We start from the raw sequence: 17,443 nt of genomic DNA on the forward strand, positions 1-17,443 counted from the left end.
TAAAATGTTTGTCTAAAGGATATAGAATAGCATTTTATTTATACAAGTTGAGTATCTCTTATATTAGATACTTGGGACCAGAAGTCTTTTGGATTTTGGAATATTTACCTTTGCATATATGCAATGAGATATTTTGGAGATAGGACCCAAATCTAAACACAAAGTTCAGTTATGTTTCATATACATGTTACACACATAGCCTGGAGGTAACTTTTATACAGCATTTTTAACAACTTTGTGCACGAAAGTTTATGTACACTGAACCATCAGAAAGCAAAAGTGTCACTATCACAGCCACCCACATGGATAATTTTGGAGTATTTTGGATTTTGGAATTCCAGATAAGGGATGCTCAACCAGTATAGAATTAATTACACATATCATTGCTATTCAAATATATCAATACTAATGTGTTCAGACTGTAATGCACATGCATTCTTTCTCAGTCTTCTATTTACTTGTGTTTATGGAAGCCTATATCTATGCATAGTGTGGATGTATTGTTTACACTAAGATAACACACACAAGTACTATATACAGGGATAAAAATCAAGTATTAGTACATGCAAATATAAACTTCTACTCTGTCCTGAAACTGTCCTTTATAATACTATATGTCCAGAGCTGTGGGAACTAGATGGTAGCACAACTGGTTAAACAGCTGCAATAAATCACTGCCAACCGAAAGGTGGCAAGTTCGAAGCCTGAGTCGGGGTTGAGCACCTGACTGTTAATAGCTGTTAAAATAAATGCCCAGCTCACTGTCCACCTAAGCAGTTTGAAAACAGCTGTGAGCTGTGAGTAAAGAAATTAGGGACTGCATAAAGCGGGGAAGCTAATTTATGACACCATTTATTTATTTTATTTATCGTGTCATCAGCAACCATTGTATTACAATTCTAACAGAGCAAAACAAACACACAGATTAAAAAGAAAAAGGAAAAAAACCCACAGATTTTGCAAATTTGGTATTTGGTTAAATGTCCTTTGACCAGTATCTGGCCACTTGGAGTGCCTCTGGGGTTGCCGCAAGAAGGTCCTCCCTTGTGCATGTGGCAGGGCTCAGGGTGCATTGCAGCAGGTGGTCCGTGGTTTGCTCCTCTCCACACTCGCATGCCGAGGATTCCACCCTGTAGCCCCATTTCTTAAGATTGGCTCTGCATCTTTTGGTGCCAGAGCGCAGTCTGTTCAGCGCCTTCCAAGTCGCCCAATCTTCTGAGTGCCCAGGGGGGAGTCTCTCATCTGGTATCACCCATGAATTGAGGTGCTGGGTTTGGGCCTGCCACTTTTGGACTCTCGCTTGCTGGGGTGTTCCAGCGAGTGTCTCTGTAGATCTAAGAAAACTATGTCTTGATTTAAGTCGTTGACGTGCTGGCTGATACCCAAACAGGGGATGAGCTGGAGATGTCTCTGCCTTGGTCCTTTCACTATTGGCTGCTACTTCCCGGCGGATGTCAGGTGGTGCAATACCGGCTAAGCAGTGTAATTTCTCCAGTGGTGTGGGGCGCAGACACCCTGTGATATTGCGGCATTAAATGACACCATTAAAAAATGCCGGAGAGCAAGGAGGAAATACTACGATCAAAAAGGCTCGATGTCATAATGGACGAAGCGACAGCTCCCCTTCTGGCCGAATTGAGCAACCTCCAGGAAGACCTGCTGAATGGCCTCTCTCTGTCTGTATGGCTTGTATGTCAAAAACAGCATTGAATGTTTGTCGTGTATATGCACATTGTGATCCGCCCCGAGTCCCCTTCAGGGTGAGAAGGGGGGAATATAAATGCTCAAGCAAAACAAAGATGGACTCTACCAGGCCCATAGTCAGGATTTTTATTCGGGGGGGGGGGGGGGGCTGAGTTTGATTCTTGGGGTGGCTGGGTGGGTCAGGATCTACACTAGCAAACTTTTTGTATCATTACCCCCAATACCCCCATGCATATGGGATATATTGAGCATGGTGATCAGATCATGATATGAATAAACATAACAGTTTAAATAATGTACCAGTAAGGCCTTCTCGTGGACCACCTGAGAATTTGAGGGGCAGGGATGAAACCCCTCAAGCCCCCCCCCCCCCCCAAGCTACAGGCCTGAACTCTACCTATTTGGCCAATTATATAAATTTCTGTGGTCTAAACAGTAAATGTCCCAAAGGCCCAGGGATAGAAGACTGTCAAGGAATAGACATGTGAGCGGCTACTTAGAACATCCTTGTAGAACGTTCCTTGTTTCTATATGTTCTATAATGTTTGTACCCAAATTAACTGAATATGGAAAACCACAACAAACCCTGTAGAATAAATTAACACAGAGAGACATATGCTGTTCAAACATCTTTATAATAGTATTCAGATACATAAGTATAACAATCTAACTGGCCAGGCATATAAGCAAGTGAACCCACCATCTAATGTCCTTCCGCACAGCTAATCACGAAGATAACTGGTTTTCTGAAACTTGTTCCATAACATTTGCCAAGCAGTCTTGCCTCATTCTTTAGCCCTTCTCTCACTCCTACAGACCCACTTCCTCCAGACTGACTCTAATATGGATGGCATCCCCCTTTGGACCTCAATTGGCATCTCCACATCTGAAATCTACTGTCTTGTGTCCCCTACTCCTTGTGGGAATGGTAAATCTGGGTGTGGGAGACAGGAAACACCACAAATGGTGGGGTGGAGGAGTCAGGGACATTCACAGAATGGAGATGGGAAAACATTGAACTGAAAAGCCTTTCTGAGACCCAAAGGGAGTATGCAAAATGAATTTCCTTCACTTTCTCTTTTCCCTCCCCCTCTCTTTAACAAATGAGTTGCTTTGTTGTTACTGTAACACACAGGAGCATTTTACGAAGGGAAAAGAGAGCATAAGTTAATATTTTCCTTTGTATATCCTGGATGGACTGTTTACATTTCCTTGGGGTTCCTTGATGTAGCAAATAACAGGCAAGCAACACCGGCAACAACAACAATAACAACAGTAGCTTGACATATACAGAACTGAAATTAATGGCACTTGGTGGCTCACAAAGGAGCAAGAGATGGCCTGGTCACCTCAGAAGTCTGGGCGGTCCTTCTTCAGGGCTTTGTAGTCCGTAGAGACGGCCATGAACTATGGAAGAAAGAGATGCTGATGAATGACCACAACCAGTCCTCCACATTCACTGTGGCTAGGGGCTCAGGATACCCATGAAAGTGGAAAATCTTCAATAAGGAAACACTATGGTTTATCTGAGAAAAAAGCTCTCAAAGAATGTAAAGATCCTCCAGAACTGTGGTTCTCAACCTGTGGGTCCCCAGGTGTTTTGGCCTACAACTCCCAGAAATCCCAGCCAGTTTACCAGCTGTCAGGATTTATGGGAGTTGAAGGCCAAAACATCTGGGGACCCACAGGTTGAGAACCACTGCTCCAAAACAACCCTGGGCCCTTCTACACTGCCATATAAAATCCAGATTATCTCCTTTGAACTGGATTTTATGGTAGTGTAGTTTCATATAATCTACTTCAAAGTAGATAATGTGGTTTCTCTGCTTTGATAATCTAGATTATATGGCAGTGTAGAAGGGGCTTCAGTGGTCACCTTCCACCATAAGTTGACCACAGAATTTCCTTGCAAGACCTAAAAACGTCTAAAAAAGTGCTTCCTCTAGCTATTTTTTAAATTATCCAACACAACACCATGGCAGAAGTTAACTATGGAGTCATGCTCGAGGATCTATAGAGATTCCTAGAGTGAGCATATCAATCAAATCAATGAATAATTAAATCCACAAAGGTCTACAGTTCTTGCTTTTTTTTTTGACCTGGCACAGGTTTTGCCCATAAAGAAGAAATGAGGAACCTGCCAGAGATTGCAGCTTTTCATGATCAGAAGCAGACAGAGTTCTGCGTGTCCCTTCACACAGTCTCCTGCCTTGACATGCTGTGGAGTAGATGCTGTACCATCATCAGTATTAAAGACAAATCACTATCTGGTTAGCCTTTTTATATGACTATAGAGATGCCATGTCGCCCTTTGTCTCAGAGAGCAAAATGTTTTGGGGCAACCATTGTCAATCTGCTGAAATTACTCTGAATTGAGCAATTTTTGTCGTTCTTTCAAACACCATCTATTAAACCCTCCAGATATGTGACCACCCTTTCTTTTCATGTGTTTTAGGGGGGTGCAGGCAGAATTGGGAACCCATGGAAGTCCATGCCTTTGTGAGCTCACACTTCCACCCTCGAGTCTAAAGCATTCTTAGTTTGGATCTGCACTGCCATATCATTTAGATTAACACAGGTAATTCACATTATCTGCTTTGAATTGGATTAGATGAGCCTTCACTGACAAATAATCTAATTCAAATAAGATAATCTGGATTTTTCATGGCAGTGTAGATCCATCCTGATTTGGCAACTCTTCCCTACTTTTCATTGTCTACTTAGCATCCCTCTCCAAATGTGAAAGCAAGGATGAGTGTGAGGAGATGACAGGATGGCCTGTTCTTCCTTCTGGACAATTGGATGGATTTGACCAAGAAGTAGGGGACAAGTAAGTTGGTACCACAAGCAGCAACCATTCTGGCTGTATATGAAGCTTGCAATTGAATCTTGGGTATTTATCTGTTTTCTCTTGTTTTTGAGTGGGAATGGTACAATCCGCTGATGGGGAGATATTGGAAAAATAGATATTTATTTATGCATATATTGTATGTACATTACAAGCACTGAAATGTATAGAAAAATCAGGTGCTCTCTCTGTATTAGAAAGAATGCTGAAGGAGATCTGTGTCCAAGGCACAGTCAGGAGGGGAATGAACATTCAAGGAAGGGGGGAGATAAGCCCGTCCTAGCACCAACAGAGATAAGTAAGAGGTAAGGAGCCTATCCCGCTCCCTCCTGACAGGTCAAAGTAGGCCTCATAATGGATTGGTGTAAGCTGTAAGCTGCTCTTTAGAAATACAGAGACATGCCTCTTGCATGTTGGAAGATAGAATTTGATATTTCTATGATGTTAAAGTGATGCAGTGAATGATGTCAATGTATGTAGAAGCATGTTTCTTTGTTTGCCTGCATTTGTAGAGGTATAAAAGGCACAGCCAACGCCTTTATCAGCACTCTGGTTGCTTTTGGACACAGCTCCACTCCAGGGTCCCAGCTGGAAATAAATGCCGTACTTTTCTTTCTCCAGAAAGGATCTCTCTTGGTATTATCTCTCCTATCATGCTGCTACACCGCAACCCTTCACGTACCTTGTACTGGTCATTGGGACTCAGTTTATTCCATGGTTCAGGATTGTTCTTCCTATCCCAGCTGGAAGTGAGGGAAAAGAACATTATTTCTACCATCCCAATTATATTTTAATTCATGTTTTTTTCTTACATCTTATTATTTTTTCAAAAACCTGTAGCACTTTTCAAGGGAAGCTTTGATTGTGTTTTTCCTGCTGGATGGTCCTTGTGATCCCTTCTAACTCTATGATAGTTCTGAATTTGCAACCTTAATCCCTTGCCTTGATTCAAATGTGGAGACTCTTTCCCCAGCAATGAAGAAACAGCAGTGCCTCCCTTTCCTGCTTCAACCCTATTGGGATCTTTGCAGCTCAGTAGCTGCTGACTGGCTCTTTGGCAAGTATTGCATGTGCTGTGAACATGATGATGGTTGTAAGCCACAAACTGCCAGGTCGTGTTAACAACCCTCTTCTGTCGGCTGTACTAACCTCATAATCAATGCTGGTTTTGCTGTTGTTGGTTTCTTTTTAAAAAAATCAAAATTGGCTTGCAAACTGTAAAAGTATTAACACTGAACAAGAAACAATTTGAAATACTCCAGCAGTACAAGGGATGGGACTAGAAGGATCTCTCAGATCAGTGGCAATTAAAACCTGACCTTTCTGATATCAATGACCAGGTAATTTGGAAGTTTAATCTTATTCATAGGGATGCTTACATATAAATATAGATTTAGGTAGAAACAGCTGCTTCAACTAGTTTTACACTGTAGAATGAATGTAGTTTGTCACCACTTTAATTGCCATGGCTCAGTGTTATGGAACCCTGGGAGTCTTTTGCTGTCTTTGCCAAATTGCTGGAGCCTCCCAAAGTACAACTCTCCCAGGATTTTATAGCATTGAGCCAAACAGTGGTATCAGACCATATTAATTCTACAGTGTAGCTACTGGGCTGTGCGATCAATGAAAAAAAAAGTTTCAAAACTAATTACAAATTAAGGGGCACCAACATTTTATTTCTAAAGTTCCTTTAGTGAAAGTCTTGTTACTATAACAAGAGTAACAGAATTTTGTTACTCTTTCATTATAGCAATTGCGCAAGTGGGGAAACTTCAAGGGGTCCTTTCTCCGTCATTTTACAGCTATTGGGATGAAACAGGTTGCAATGGTAGAACACATTTACCATTGTTAGCCCATGAAGTTTCAGAACATTTTACGTATCCACTGATTTCTGGGGAATTTTCAAAGTTTTTATAAACAACAACTTAAAAAAAACCTGCATGAGCTATCCTCTTAAATTTTCTAACCAACAACACAAGATAACAGGGGATCATTCCTCCCTCAACTTTCAGAAATATTCATACATCTACTGATTCATACATCTACCGGTGGCGCAGTGGGTTAAAGCACTGTGCTGGCAGGACTGAAGACTGACAGATCGCAGGTTCGAATCCGGGGAGAGGCGGATGAGCTCCCTCTATTAGTTCCAGCTCCTCATGCGGGGACATGAGAGAAGCCTCCCACAAGGATGATAAAACATCAAAAATCATCCAGGCGTCCCCTGGGCAACGTCCTTGCAGACGGCCAATTCTCTCACAACAGGAGCAGTTGCTCCTGACAGGACAACATTTTTTTTTACTGATTTTAGGGATTTTAAAAAAGTTTTGACAAAAATGTTTCCTTTAAAGCCACAACAGTTATCTCATTGAATGTCTCTCATATTAATCAATAGAACTTCCATTTAGGGATTTATTTTCAGCTCAGCACAGATATTTACCAGTCACTACTCCTCTTTGCAAATTCAACAATTTATTTGAACTCTGGCTGGCTGCTGCTATGGAAAGAAACATCTCTCCTCTCTCCTGAATGGGGCTTTCTGATGCTGAGCAGAATTCTGGGAAATGTAGTTTAGGGCAAGGCCTTTCAAATTCTCTGGCATAGGGCTCCTTGCCTTCCCGAACTACATTTCCCAGAATTATGTGCTTTCTCAGTCTCTTTCCCAGCAAACCCTGCTTTCTCCCTGCTGCTTCCCTCTACTAATGGTGAGAGGCCACTAATTTAAATAGGAATAGCAGCCTTTCTGGTTTTGCTTTGCTTGCTTGCATTGAAAATGAAACTGACTTTGGGAGGCTTCTGAGGTTTACAAAATTTAAACGAAAAAGTATTGGGTAAGTTTGGATTCCAAGTTTTTTGCATCGGTCACGCCCACACATCAGATATCATGTTGTAAGTATGAATTTAATGAATTTGATCCGACTTACGATGACTAGCAAAATTTTTGCACAGCCCTAGTAGCTAGACCTAGAGAGAACCAGGGAAACGTTACATTTTGTCCTTCTGATTCTCATCAGCACTAGCCAAGTTTAGTCCCATCTACACTGCCACATAATGCAGATTGAAACTGCATTACATGGTCAGAGTATTTATTTCATTTATTTCGGTTGCTTCTACCCCGCCCTTCTCACCCCGGGGGGGGGGGGGGGGGGGACTCAGGGCGGCTTACAAAAGCAAGGCACAATTCGATGCCCGTATCACATACAGCAAAGGACAATAACATCATTTACAACAACAATTCTATCAATAACAGCAATTACCATAAGACAATAATTATAATAGGTAAAAACAACCATAAAACCAATAAAAGCAATAAAAAAATCCATACAAACCTCCTTGACGGTCAGCGTTTCACAGACTCATAGTTTAAATTCCAGTTCCATAATTGTCAGTCCTTTTAGTCCTATTCATCTGGTTTCCATATCTAATTGTCAGGTTGCCCAAAGGCCTGGTCCCACAACCACGTCTTTACCTTCCTCCTGAAGGTGAGGAGGGATGTTGACGCCCTAATTTCCCCCGGGAGTGAGTTCCACAAGTGAGGGGCCACCACCGAGAAGGCCCTGCTCCTCGTCCCTACCAGCCTCACTAGTGATAGCGGTGGGGTCAAGAGCAGGGCCTCCCCGGATGATCTCAAGTTCTGGGGTGGGACGTAGAGGGAGATACGTTCGGACAAATACACTGGACCGGAACCGTAAAGGGTTTTGTAGGTCAAAACCAGCACCTTGAATTGTGCTCGGAATTGAACCGGCAGCCAGTGGAGCTGACACAGCAGGGGGGTGGTATGTTCCCTGTATGTCGCCTCGGTGAGCAGTCTGGCTGCCGCTCGCTGGACCAATTGAAGTTTCCAAACAGTCTCTAAGGGCAACCCCACATAGATTCAGCCTTTCTGTTCTGCCTTTCCTCCAAAAAGGTCTCTCAAAGACAGGCATTTTACATGTATTCTCACAGTTGTGAAGAGGAGAAAGCCGCTGAAAGTGTGTGTCTTATTGAAAGAAAGGCAGAATAGAAAGACAATATACAACGAAGAAGCTAACCCACAATAAGTGAGCTATTGACCAGATTGGCTAGTGCTGATGGGAATCAGAAGAGGAACATCTGTGTCGGGTTATTGGTTCCCTGGAGTCTAGCTCCAGGGAAAGGGGTGAAATGAGGCCATTCCTTCTCCCATAAGAACCTTGTCCCCAATTGAAAGTCACCATCAGTTTCCAGATTTACAGCATAGCAGACAATGAGAAATTGAATTTAATTCACACTGAGAATGTGTATATGTTCTGTGTTCAGCTTCCTCTGATAACTTTGCCTGTGCTTTGGTTGACTATTTCTAATTGTTTCACTAAACACAGTAATACTAGAAAGTTGAAGACTGAAAGGAATCTTCATTAGAAGGACAGAAGTTTTATTTGAGAGAGACAATGCCCTGTTTCCTCCACTGTTAGCTATACCCGCTCTTCTCATGCACACCTTTGGGCTAAGAATATCCCTATATGCTTATATAAAGGAAATAAGGCAGCGGACTATGAAATAAACTATTAGGTCTGCAATCCTGAAAAGCTGTTGTTGCTAGGCACTTCTGAGTTGTCTCTTATCTGTCCACCATCACAGCTGTTATAACATGTACAATGTTATTATTCACCTGTTCCACCATTGAAATCCTGGGTTCATGCTTGGCCTGTTTCCTCCTCTATGACTTTGAGAGACTGCTGCCATGAGAGACTCTGCTGAATGTACATGACTCCCTCACAGATTCTTTGGAACACATAAGCTCCTCATCATGAAAAGGTGACAACCCAGTCATTGGATCATATCTTCTTTCTGTGACGACTGTGTGTTGATCACTGTGCATCAATCTCCACACATAAAACAAATTTGTACATGGGCATCTTTCTAGGACCACTTCACACGGACTGAAATTCGGCAATTGGTTTTTTTGCACTTTTGCCATGGAGCCTACTGACTCCCACCACACACAGTAAAAGTACTTCCAGGGTGGCTCTGTGGTGAAAGTTGACTCCAAGGAAGAAGGATAAGGTGTATAAGGGACACACAAGCCCTTCAAGAGCTTTCTAAATGAGCTCTTCTCCAAACAACACTCAAAGATCATCTACCCTGAAAATGTTGAGGAGCACCCGAATAAACTGAAGATCAATATAATTACAGCCTGTGAATACCAAACAAAGAAGAATAGAATCATAGAGTTGGAAGAAATCACATTAGTCATCTAGTTACCCCCTGACAGATAGCCATCCAGTCGTTGTTTAAAAGCCTCCAAGGATGGAGTTTCCACCACACTGCGAGGCAGAGAATTCCACTATTGAACAGCTCTCACAGTCAGGAAATTCTTCCTAATGCTCACAGGGAATCTCCTTTTCTGTAATTTGAACCCATTGCTTCAGGTCCTAGTTTCTAGGGAAGCCAAAAACAAGACTGCTCCCTCTTCCTTATGTTATCTTTTTAAATATTTAAACATAGCAACCAGGTCTCCTCTCAATATTCTCTGAGGTCAGGCTAAACATGCCTAGCTCTTTAAGATGCTCCTCAAAGGGATTCATGGTCTCCAGAACTTTGAACTTTTGTTTCCTCATCCCAAATCACTAGATCAGACCCCCTCCCTGGGGTCTCAGCTGTACTGTGCCAACACTCTGGACACTCCTTTGTCTACTTGGCTGGCACCCATTGTCCTGCCAGCAACATAACCATTCCAACCCATTATCTCTCACCCAGTTGCATTCCTTTCCACCTGAACCCTTCTTCTGGGCAGATCCATAAACAGACACAAGCCTTCAAATAAGCCAATGACAGCTTATTGCATTTCCCACCATGGCTGAGAAACAATCAGAAATGGCAGCTGATGTTGCATCTTCTGCAATCAGATGACAGATCCTAACCAGCATCCACCAACGCTTATTAGAGACCAGTGTGGCAAAGTTTCTTTGTCTTGAATAGCTGTCAAAGTGCTATAGATGAATCTGTATGTTTGCAATTTTACGTATGTCAGTTTTTGGAGTACAAACTCTGCTGACATCCTCTTTTGGCCAAAGAAGAGTAAAGTGTCTGATATTTGCCTTTATCTCATCAGTTTCTAATTCGATCCTTTGGGCGCTTGACACGCCAGGCTCCGAACCCGCGGTCCTTGCGGTAGCTGAAATCACATAACAAATTTGAGGGAATGATTTCTGAAAATGTTAGATTGGATGAGTCAGTAGAGAATACACTGTCGAGAAGAATTGCACAATAAGTCAGACAGGGGAGCTAAATGAAGCCCAGGAGGAGATTTCTAGCATAGTTGGGAGAATTTACCTACTGCACTGAAAAAGTTAATGAAAACCAAGATGCTGAGTTATTTCTTGCCCAATATACAAGGAAATGGCTTATTTTCTCCTCATAATACAAGAGCACACTTCTTTTTGATAAATTTCCACTCAATCTCTTGTATGATTTTATTAACTTTTTATGGTGGAAATCCCAGATGGAATGCTAAATATCTGCTCAACTTCAAGGCTGCAATAGCACCAGAATAGAAAGATGTTTATGGATGACACTAATGATTTCTTTATCCCAGTTTGCCATCTCTGGGACTGACCAAAATCAGATGCCTAATGGAGAATATGGAAGAAGACACGGGAAAAATAAAGAGTAATTCATCCTCTGTTGGTTCCTCTCTTGCTCTGCCATTCCCATAGATTGTCTGAAATGTAAGATTGATGCTTTCATCTTCCATGAATCTGTTCAGTCCTCTTTTTAAAAATGCAAGTACCATTCTGCTATTGGCGCCTTTTTTTATCCCTTCCTCCGTGTCTTCTCACGACCTCCTTTCTGAACGTTGTGAGTCACCTTTTGAGTCTTAGAAGAAAGGTGGAGGAGGTACATTAAATAGTCCATACTTTTAACTTTTCCTTGTGTGGTACTATGATGATTTCACTTCAGAAATGGGGTTTATTATCCACCTTATCCAGAAATGGGTTTATTATCCAGTCTTTGCAACTCTTTCAGCTAGATTCAAAATAACAAGCCAAACAGAATTGATTGGGACTGAACTGAGGATCTCTGGATAGGGATAGATTGCTCCACTTCAGTTCCAGAAAAGAATGGCACTGCCTAAAGCCCTTCAAAAAGATTCAGACTAAAATGAGAAGGAAAAAGTCAGGCTGTGTTTCCAACATAATCACATAAGCTTTTCATTATATGGCAAATGCCATATAATGCAGAAGACGAAGAAGAGAACCTGGCTTTGCTTACTGATAGCACTGCTGTATTGAGGGAAAAAACCAGTATGAAATGGTCAAAAATGCTAGTAGTCAACAACAACTTTTATGAGCATTAAAAAAACAAACAAACTTTGAAGCTGCCTAGTGCAAAACCTGTTGAGTTATCTTTCCCAAATTGGGCTGTTTAACCCCATTTAGTATATCTCATGTTACTAATGATAATAATAATAATAATATCCTTGATGTAGCTTGGAGAGTTGATGATACATGGTGTGAGAATTGAGTCTATATATCTAGATATGAAAGCAGTGAGGGTTCTAAAGTTTGAGACAATGAAAATTCCTAGATTGCCATGTTTCTGTACTTTGGCTAACAACTGCAATTTGCTCAGTTTGGGCTCCTGGTGTGTGTCCATTTGAATTTGGTTCTGTAGATTGGTGGACTGGCTGTGTGGTTTTTTCACATATTCATCACTAAGGTCTTTGGAGAAAATTCTGTAAAACGTCATGTCGGACAATTGCATCTTTTTGGATACTATAACTCCTGCAACTTTGTTAACATCCTTTATAACAGTGGTTCCCAATCTTGTTTTGACCAGTTGACCAGGAATTACTTTGATGAGGGACCACTCTCCAACAATTCTGGGCACCACAATTCAAGAGAGATATTGACAAGCTGGAATGTGTCCAGAGGAGAGCGACTAAAATGATAAAGGGCCTGGAGAACAAGCCCTATGAGGAGCGGCTTAAGGAGCTGGGCATGTTTAGCCTGAAGAAGAGAAGGCTGAGAGGGGATATGATAGCCATGTATAAATATGTGAGAGGAAGCCACAAGAAGGAGGGAGCAAGCTTGTTTTCTGCTTCCTTGGAGACTAGGACGCGGAACAATGGCTTCAAACTACAGAAGAGGAGATTCCATCTGAACATGAGAACTTCCTGACTGTGAGAGCCATTCAGTAGTGGAACTCTCTGCCCCGGAGTGTGGTGGAGGCTCCTTCTTTGGAAGCTTTTAAACAGAGGCTGGATGGCCATCTGTCAGGGGTGATTTGAATGCAATATTCCTGCTTCTTGGCAGGGGGTTGGACTGGATGGCCCATGAGGTCTCTTCCAACTCTTTAATTCTATGATTAGTACCAAAAGAGTTACGAATCAGTTTTTGGTCAACTTTAGATTCGGTTTGGTTATTTGGGGTACTGATTCAGAAAACTGCATTGGATAGACCTCATCAGCTTTAGTTTCTGATACAGAACATATGCTATCCAGTAATCCCCATCTGCCTGCCCACATGAAACAATATTTAATAAGCCTTGGCACTGTAAGAGGGTTTTGCAAGCCCAATCACTCTCATTGTAATGGTGTAGTAATGGTGAGGCTGTGGACCATATTTTAGTTCTTGCGGACCACTGGTGGTCCACAGACCACAGGCTGGGAACCACTGTTTTATAACCTGAGGTCTGGATATCACTCTTCATGGCTTATGAAGGAGTAGCTTTCTATCCATGAAAGCTCATGCAAAACCAGCAGTTTGCTTTTGCCTCCACCTTCTGGGATAGGTAACACACTGATCCTACTCTCCCCTCTTGCTGAGTTAATTGAATGCAAACTTGTTTTCCAGGTATTAAAATAAGCTGAAAACAAAGTGAAAAATTAGGATAACAGAGAAACTAGGACAAGTGGAATGTCAATTGGTAAACCATATGCATCCCAAATTGGGACAATTGGAGGGAATGATGTATTTGCAAAATGAGGTGTAGGAGAGGGACACCAAAATATTTCTAGATCTCAGTTTCTCATTCACATAGTAGGAACAAGGGTTTTATTTCTTTTTCAGAGGGGGTATTTATATCCACAAGAGTAAATAAGGTTAATACATTTTTAAGGTGCTCAGATATTGTGGAAAATGGCTGTTTTAAGCAGGGTGAGGGATAGACGCAAAGAATGGCATTTTAATGCATATTTACCTGTCAGGCAATGGCCACAGATCGTGGTGAGGTGCCTGGGGGAAATAAACTGCATCTTTCCATTTAAATGAATATCCAGGACAACGGCTGACATGATATGGAGGCCTGACAGCGGATGGAAAGCTGCCTGTCAGCTGCAGGTTTGTCCTTTTGTAATGTGGCTGTGTTATGTTAATTCTTCTGAGGTCAATTCTGCACCAATACTTCATTTAAAATATAAAATGCTGCAAGATCCAACATTGTCCACATCGATGGCTAAGACAGTGATATCTTTGCTTCCTGATGGTTCTGTGTGTTACATACAAAAATATTTAAAATATTGTGCATAAAATTACCTTGAGGAAATGTGTATTCAATATATAGGAAAAAAGATATGAATGTTGTGTTCAGATTTGGATTCCCATATACAAGCATCTCCGTATGTATATGTGAATATTAGGAAATCCAAAAGACTATTGCTCCCAAGCATTTCGGACAGGGAAGACTCAACCCATACAATAATAAAAACCATGCAATGCAGGGCATTACTGTCTGGAGCTACAGTGGGTGTAGTGTTCCCAGCTACAGAAGAATCTGGGGCAGAAAACTATTTTAGAAGGAGATTTTAGGTCCAGAACCTAGACTTTTAAAATATTCAGACATTGCTGTCAGCAGTCATCCCCCCTCCCTTATTTTTCAAGGAGGTAAAATAAAAGTGAGTTTTATTAGTTGTGGGATTTAGTTATTTAAGGACAAAATTTTCTAAGTGCTTTTCTGAGATTAAACAACAACAATGATCACAATAGAGCAGATGTTGTACAAAAGGAAATAGGCATAGTGAGGGAAGATGAAAGACAAGGGATCTGTCCCATGCACTTGTTCCTTTATGCTCATAGTTGGAATCAAACATCCCTCTAGATCAGTGGTTCCCAAGTTGTGGTCCGTGGACAACCAGTGGTCTGCAAGAACAAAAATATGGTCCGCGGCTTTACAACACTGTTGCCTCAGAACCCATTTGGCAACGAGAGTGACTGGTCTCGCAAAACTCTCTTGTAGTGCCGAGGCAATGGGGATGTCGGGAGAAGCTGATTACTACTACCACATCAGCTCTAGATTATTAAATATGGTTTTCTGTGGGCGAGCAGATGGTAACTACTGGATGGTGTATATTCTGTATCAGAAACTAGAGCAGTGTTTCTCAACCTGGGGGTCGGGACCCCTGAGGGGGTCATGAGGGGGTGTCAGATGGGTCTCCAAAGACCATCAGAAAACACAGTGTTTTCTGTTGGTCAATAGGGTTCTGTGTGGGAAGATTGGTTCAATTCTATCGTTGGTGGGGTTCAGAATGCTCTTTGATTGTAGGTGAACTATACATCCCAGCAACTACAACTCCCAAATGTCAAGGTCTATTTTCTCCAAACTCCACCAGTGTTCACATTTGGGCATATTAAGTATTCCTGCCAAGTTTGGTCCAGATCCATCATTGTTTGAGTCCACAGTGCTCTCTGGATGTAGGTGAACTACAACTCCCAAACTCAAGGTCAATGCCCACCAGACCCTTCCAGTATTTTCTGGTCATGGGAGTTCTGTGTGCCAACTTTGGTTCAGTTCAATTGTTGGTGGAGTTCAGAATGCTCTTTGATTGTAGGTGAAATATAAATCCCAGCAACTACAACTCCCAAATGACAAAATCACCCCCAACCCCACCAGTATTCCAATGTGGGCGTATCGGGTATTTGTGCCAAATTTGGTCCAGTGAATGAAAATACATCCTGCATATCAGATATTTACATGACAATTCATAACAATAGCAAAATTACAGTTATGAAGCAGCAATGAAAATAATGTTATGGTTGGGGTTCACCACAACAGGAGGAACTGTATTAAAGGGTTGCAGCATTAAGACGGTTGAGAACCACTGAACAAGAGCTTATGTGGTCCATCCAATGCAATTTCCTGAATCAGCACCCCAAATAACCAAACTGAATCTAACGTTGATCAAAAACTGATTCATAACTTTTTTGGTACTAATGTTGGAGAGTGGTCCCTGGTCAAGTGGTCCCTGGTCAAAAAAGGTTGGGAACCACTACTCTAGATGGTGTTTAACCGAATCTTCCCGCCTTCCTCAACACTGACTTTGCTGGCTATGGCTGGTGGAAGATGCAGCATTAAAAGGGTTACAGGATTCCCATTTCCAACCCTATGCCAAGACCAACACTTTGCCCTCTTCCTGATTTTCTATGTCCCTGAAGTATCCTGCTAACAACTTGATTTCCATTTCTTCTTTTTTGGATTGCAGTGGTGAACCACTCTTTTTTCCCATACACATTTAGTTGTATGCCTGCAATTTGGTCCAAGATGTTCAGCGGAGGGTATTCCCTCATGTGCATTCAACGAATCCTCTTTGGAGAGGATTCGTGCAGAGACTCGTGCAAGTTGTCTGAATAAATCAAGACAGATTTAATCTAATCTAATCTATCTATCATTCAATTTATGGCCTGCCTTTTCTCCCAAGAGTGGGACTCGAGGCAGTTTACAGAACAAAAAGAGATCTGAGTAAAACCACATCTAGCTATAAACATACAAAGCATTAAGATGAGGAGGATTTTAAACTGTCTGTAGAATTAAAACCATGCAAAATGTTAATTTAACAGTGAATATTAAAACCAGTAGAATACTAAAACAGAAGGTCTATTATGTAAAACAATCAAATGACTGCTGGAATAGAAAAGTCTTCTCTTGATTTCGTTATTTATTTACACTATTTCTCTCCTGCTTTTCTCACCTTGTAGGGGTCTCAGAGTGGCGTACATAATGGCAATATTCAATGCCACGTAATCAATAACATAAAATACAATACATCCATGCAATAAGTAATTAAAACACATAAATATAATAAAACTATTAAAACATAATACTCAGTCCTAAGGATGTCATTTGCATGCTTCATTGTGCTGTTTCTATATTTTTCACTACCCAAATGCCTGATTGCAAAGCCAGTTCTTCACTTTTTCCTGAATGCCAGGAGGGAGGGGGACAGTCTGATATCCCTGGGGAGGGAATTTCACAACCAAGGGGCCACCACTGAGAAGGCCTTGTCTCTCGTCTCCACCAGTTGTGCTTGTGATGGCGATGGGACCAAGAGCAGGGCCTGCCCTGCAGATCTTAACTCTCTAACAGGTTTATAGGGAGAGATATGTTCAGGCAGGTAAGTTTGACTGGAGCCATTTAGAGCTCTATAGGCCAAAGCTTCTACTATTTCAGTTTTGTTGACCATGCAATTCTGTTATCATTTTAGTTTTTTGTGTTTATTTTATTGCATTATTGTGCTATTGTTGCATTTTATTTGATGTTATTTTTTGTTTGTATATTTTATTTCACTTTATTGTAATTCCTAGGCTTGGTCTCATGTTAGCTGCCCCGAGTCTCCTTGGGGAGATGGTGGGGTGTAAATAAAGATTATTATTATTATTATTATTATTATTATTATTATTATTATTATTATTTGGAACACAACAAGATGAGTCCACAGCAGAGACTCTGCTGGCTGTTGTATTGAATCACACGTCGGACACTTCCCAAGTGTCTAGGACTGTGTGATATATCGGTGAATAATGCGTGCAGATCCCAGTAAAGTGGCCTTCTGCAGCTGGCAGGTGGTAATTTTGTAAGCGCCAATTGTGTTTAAGTGCAGGCCAAGGTCTTTAGGCATTGCACCCAGTGTGCCGATCACCACTGGGACCACCTTTACTG

General features: G+C 41.6%; 1 protein-coding gene across 1 annotated transcript in view; it reads right to left on the reverse strand.

Moving 5' to 3' along the window:
* Nucleotides 1-2,320: 2,320 nt before the first annotated feature.
* Nucleotides 2,321-17,443, reverse strand: part of NDUFA4L2 (NDUFA4 mitochondrial complex associated like 2) — a 62,294-nt gene continuing 47,171 nt past the window's right edge. The window contains exons 3-4 of the mRNA XM_060760875.2: nt 5,235-5,295; nt 2,321-3,111 (exon numbers count right to left, since the gene is read on the reverse strand). Coding sequence (XP_060616858.1) covers nt 3,055-3,111; nt 5,235-5,295 — 118 coding nt within the window. The 3' untranslated portion in view covers nt 2,321-3,054. The remainder of the gene's footprint in view (nt 3,112-5,234; nt 5,296-17,443) is intronic.

Source organism: Anolis sagrei, chromosome 2 (assembly GCF_037176765.1).
Source record: "Anolis sagrei isolate rAnoSag1 chromosome 2, rAnoSag1.mat, whole genome shotgun sequence".
In the NCBI taxonomy this organism is placed as follows: domain Eukaryota; kingdom Metazoa; phylum Chordata; class Lepidosauria; order Squamata; family Dactyloidae; genus Anolis; species Anolis sagrei.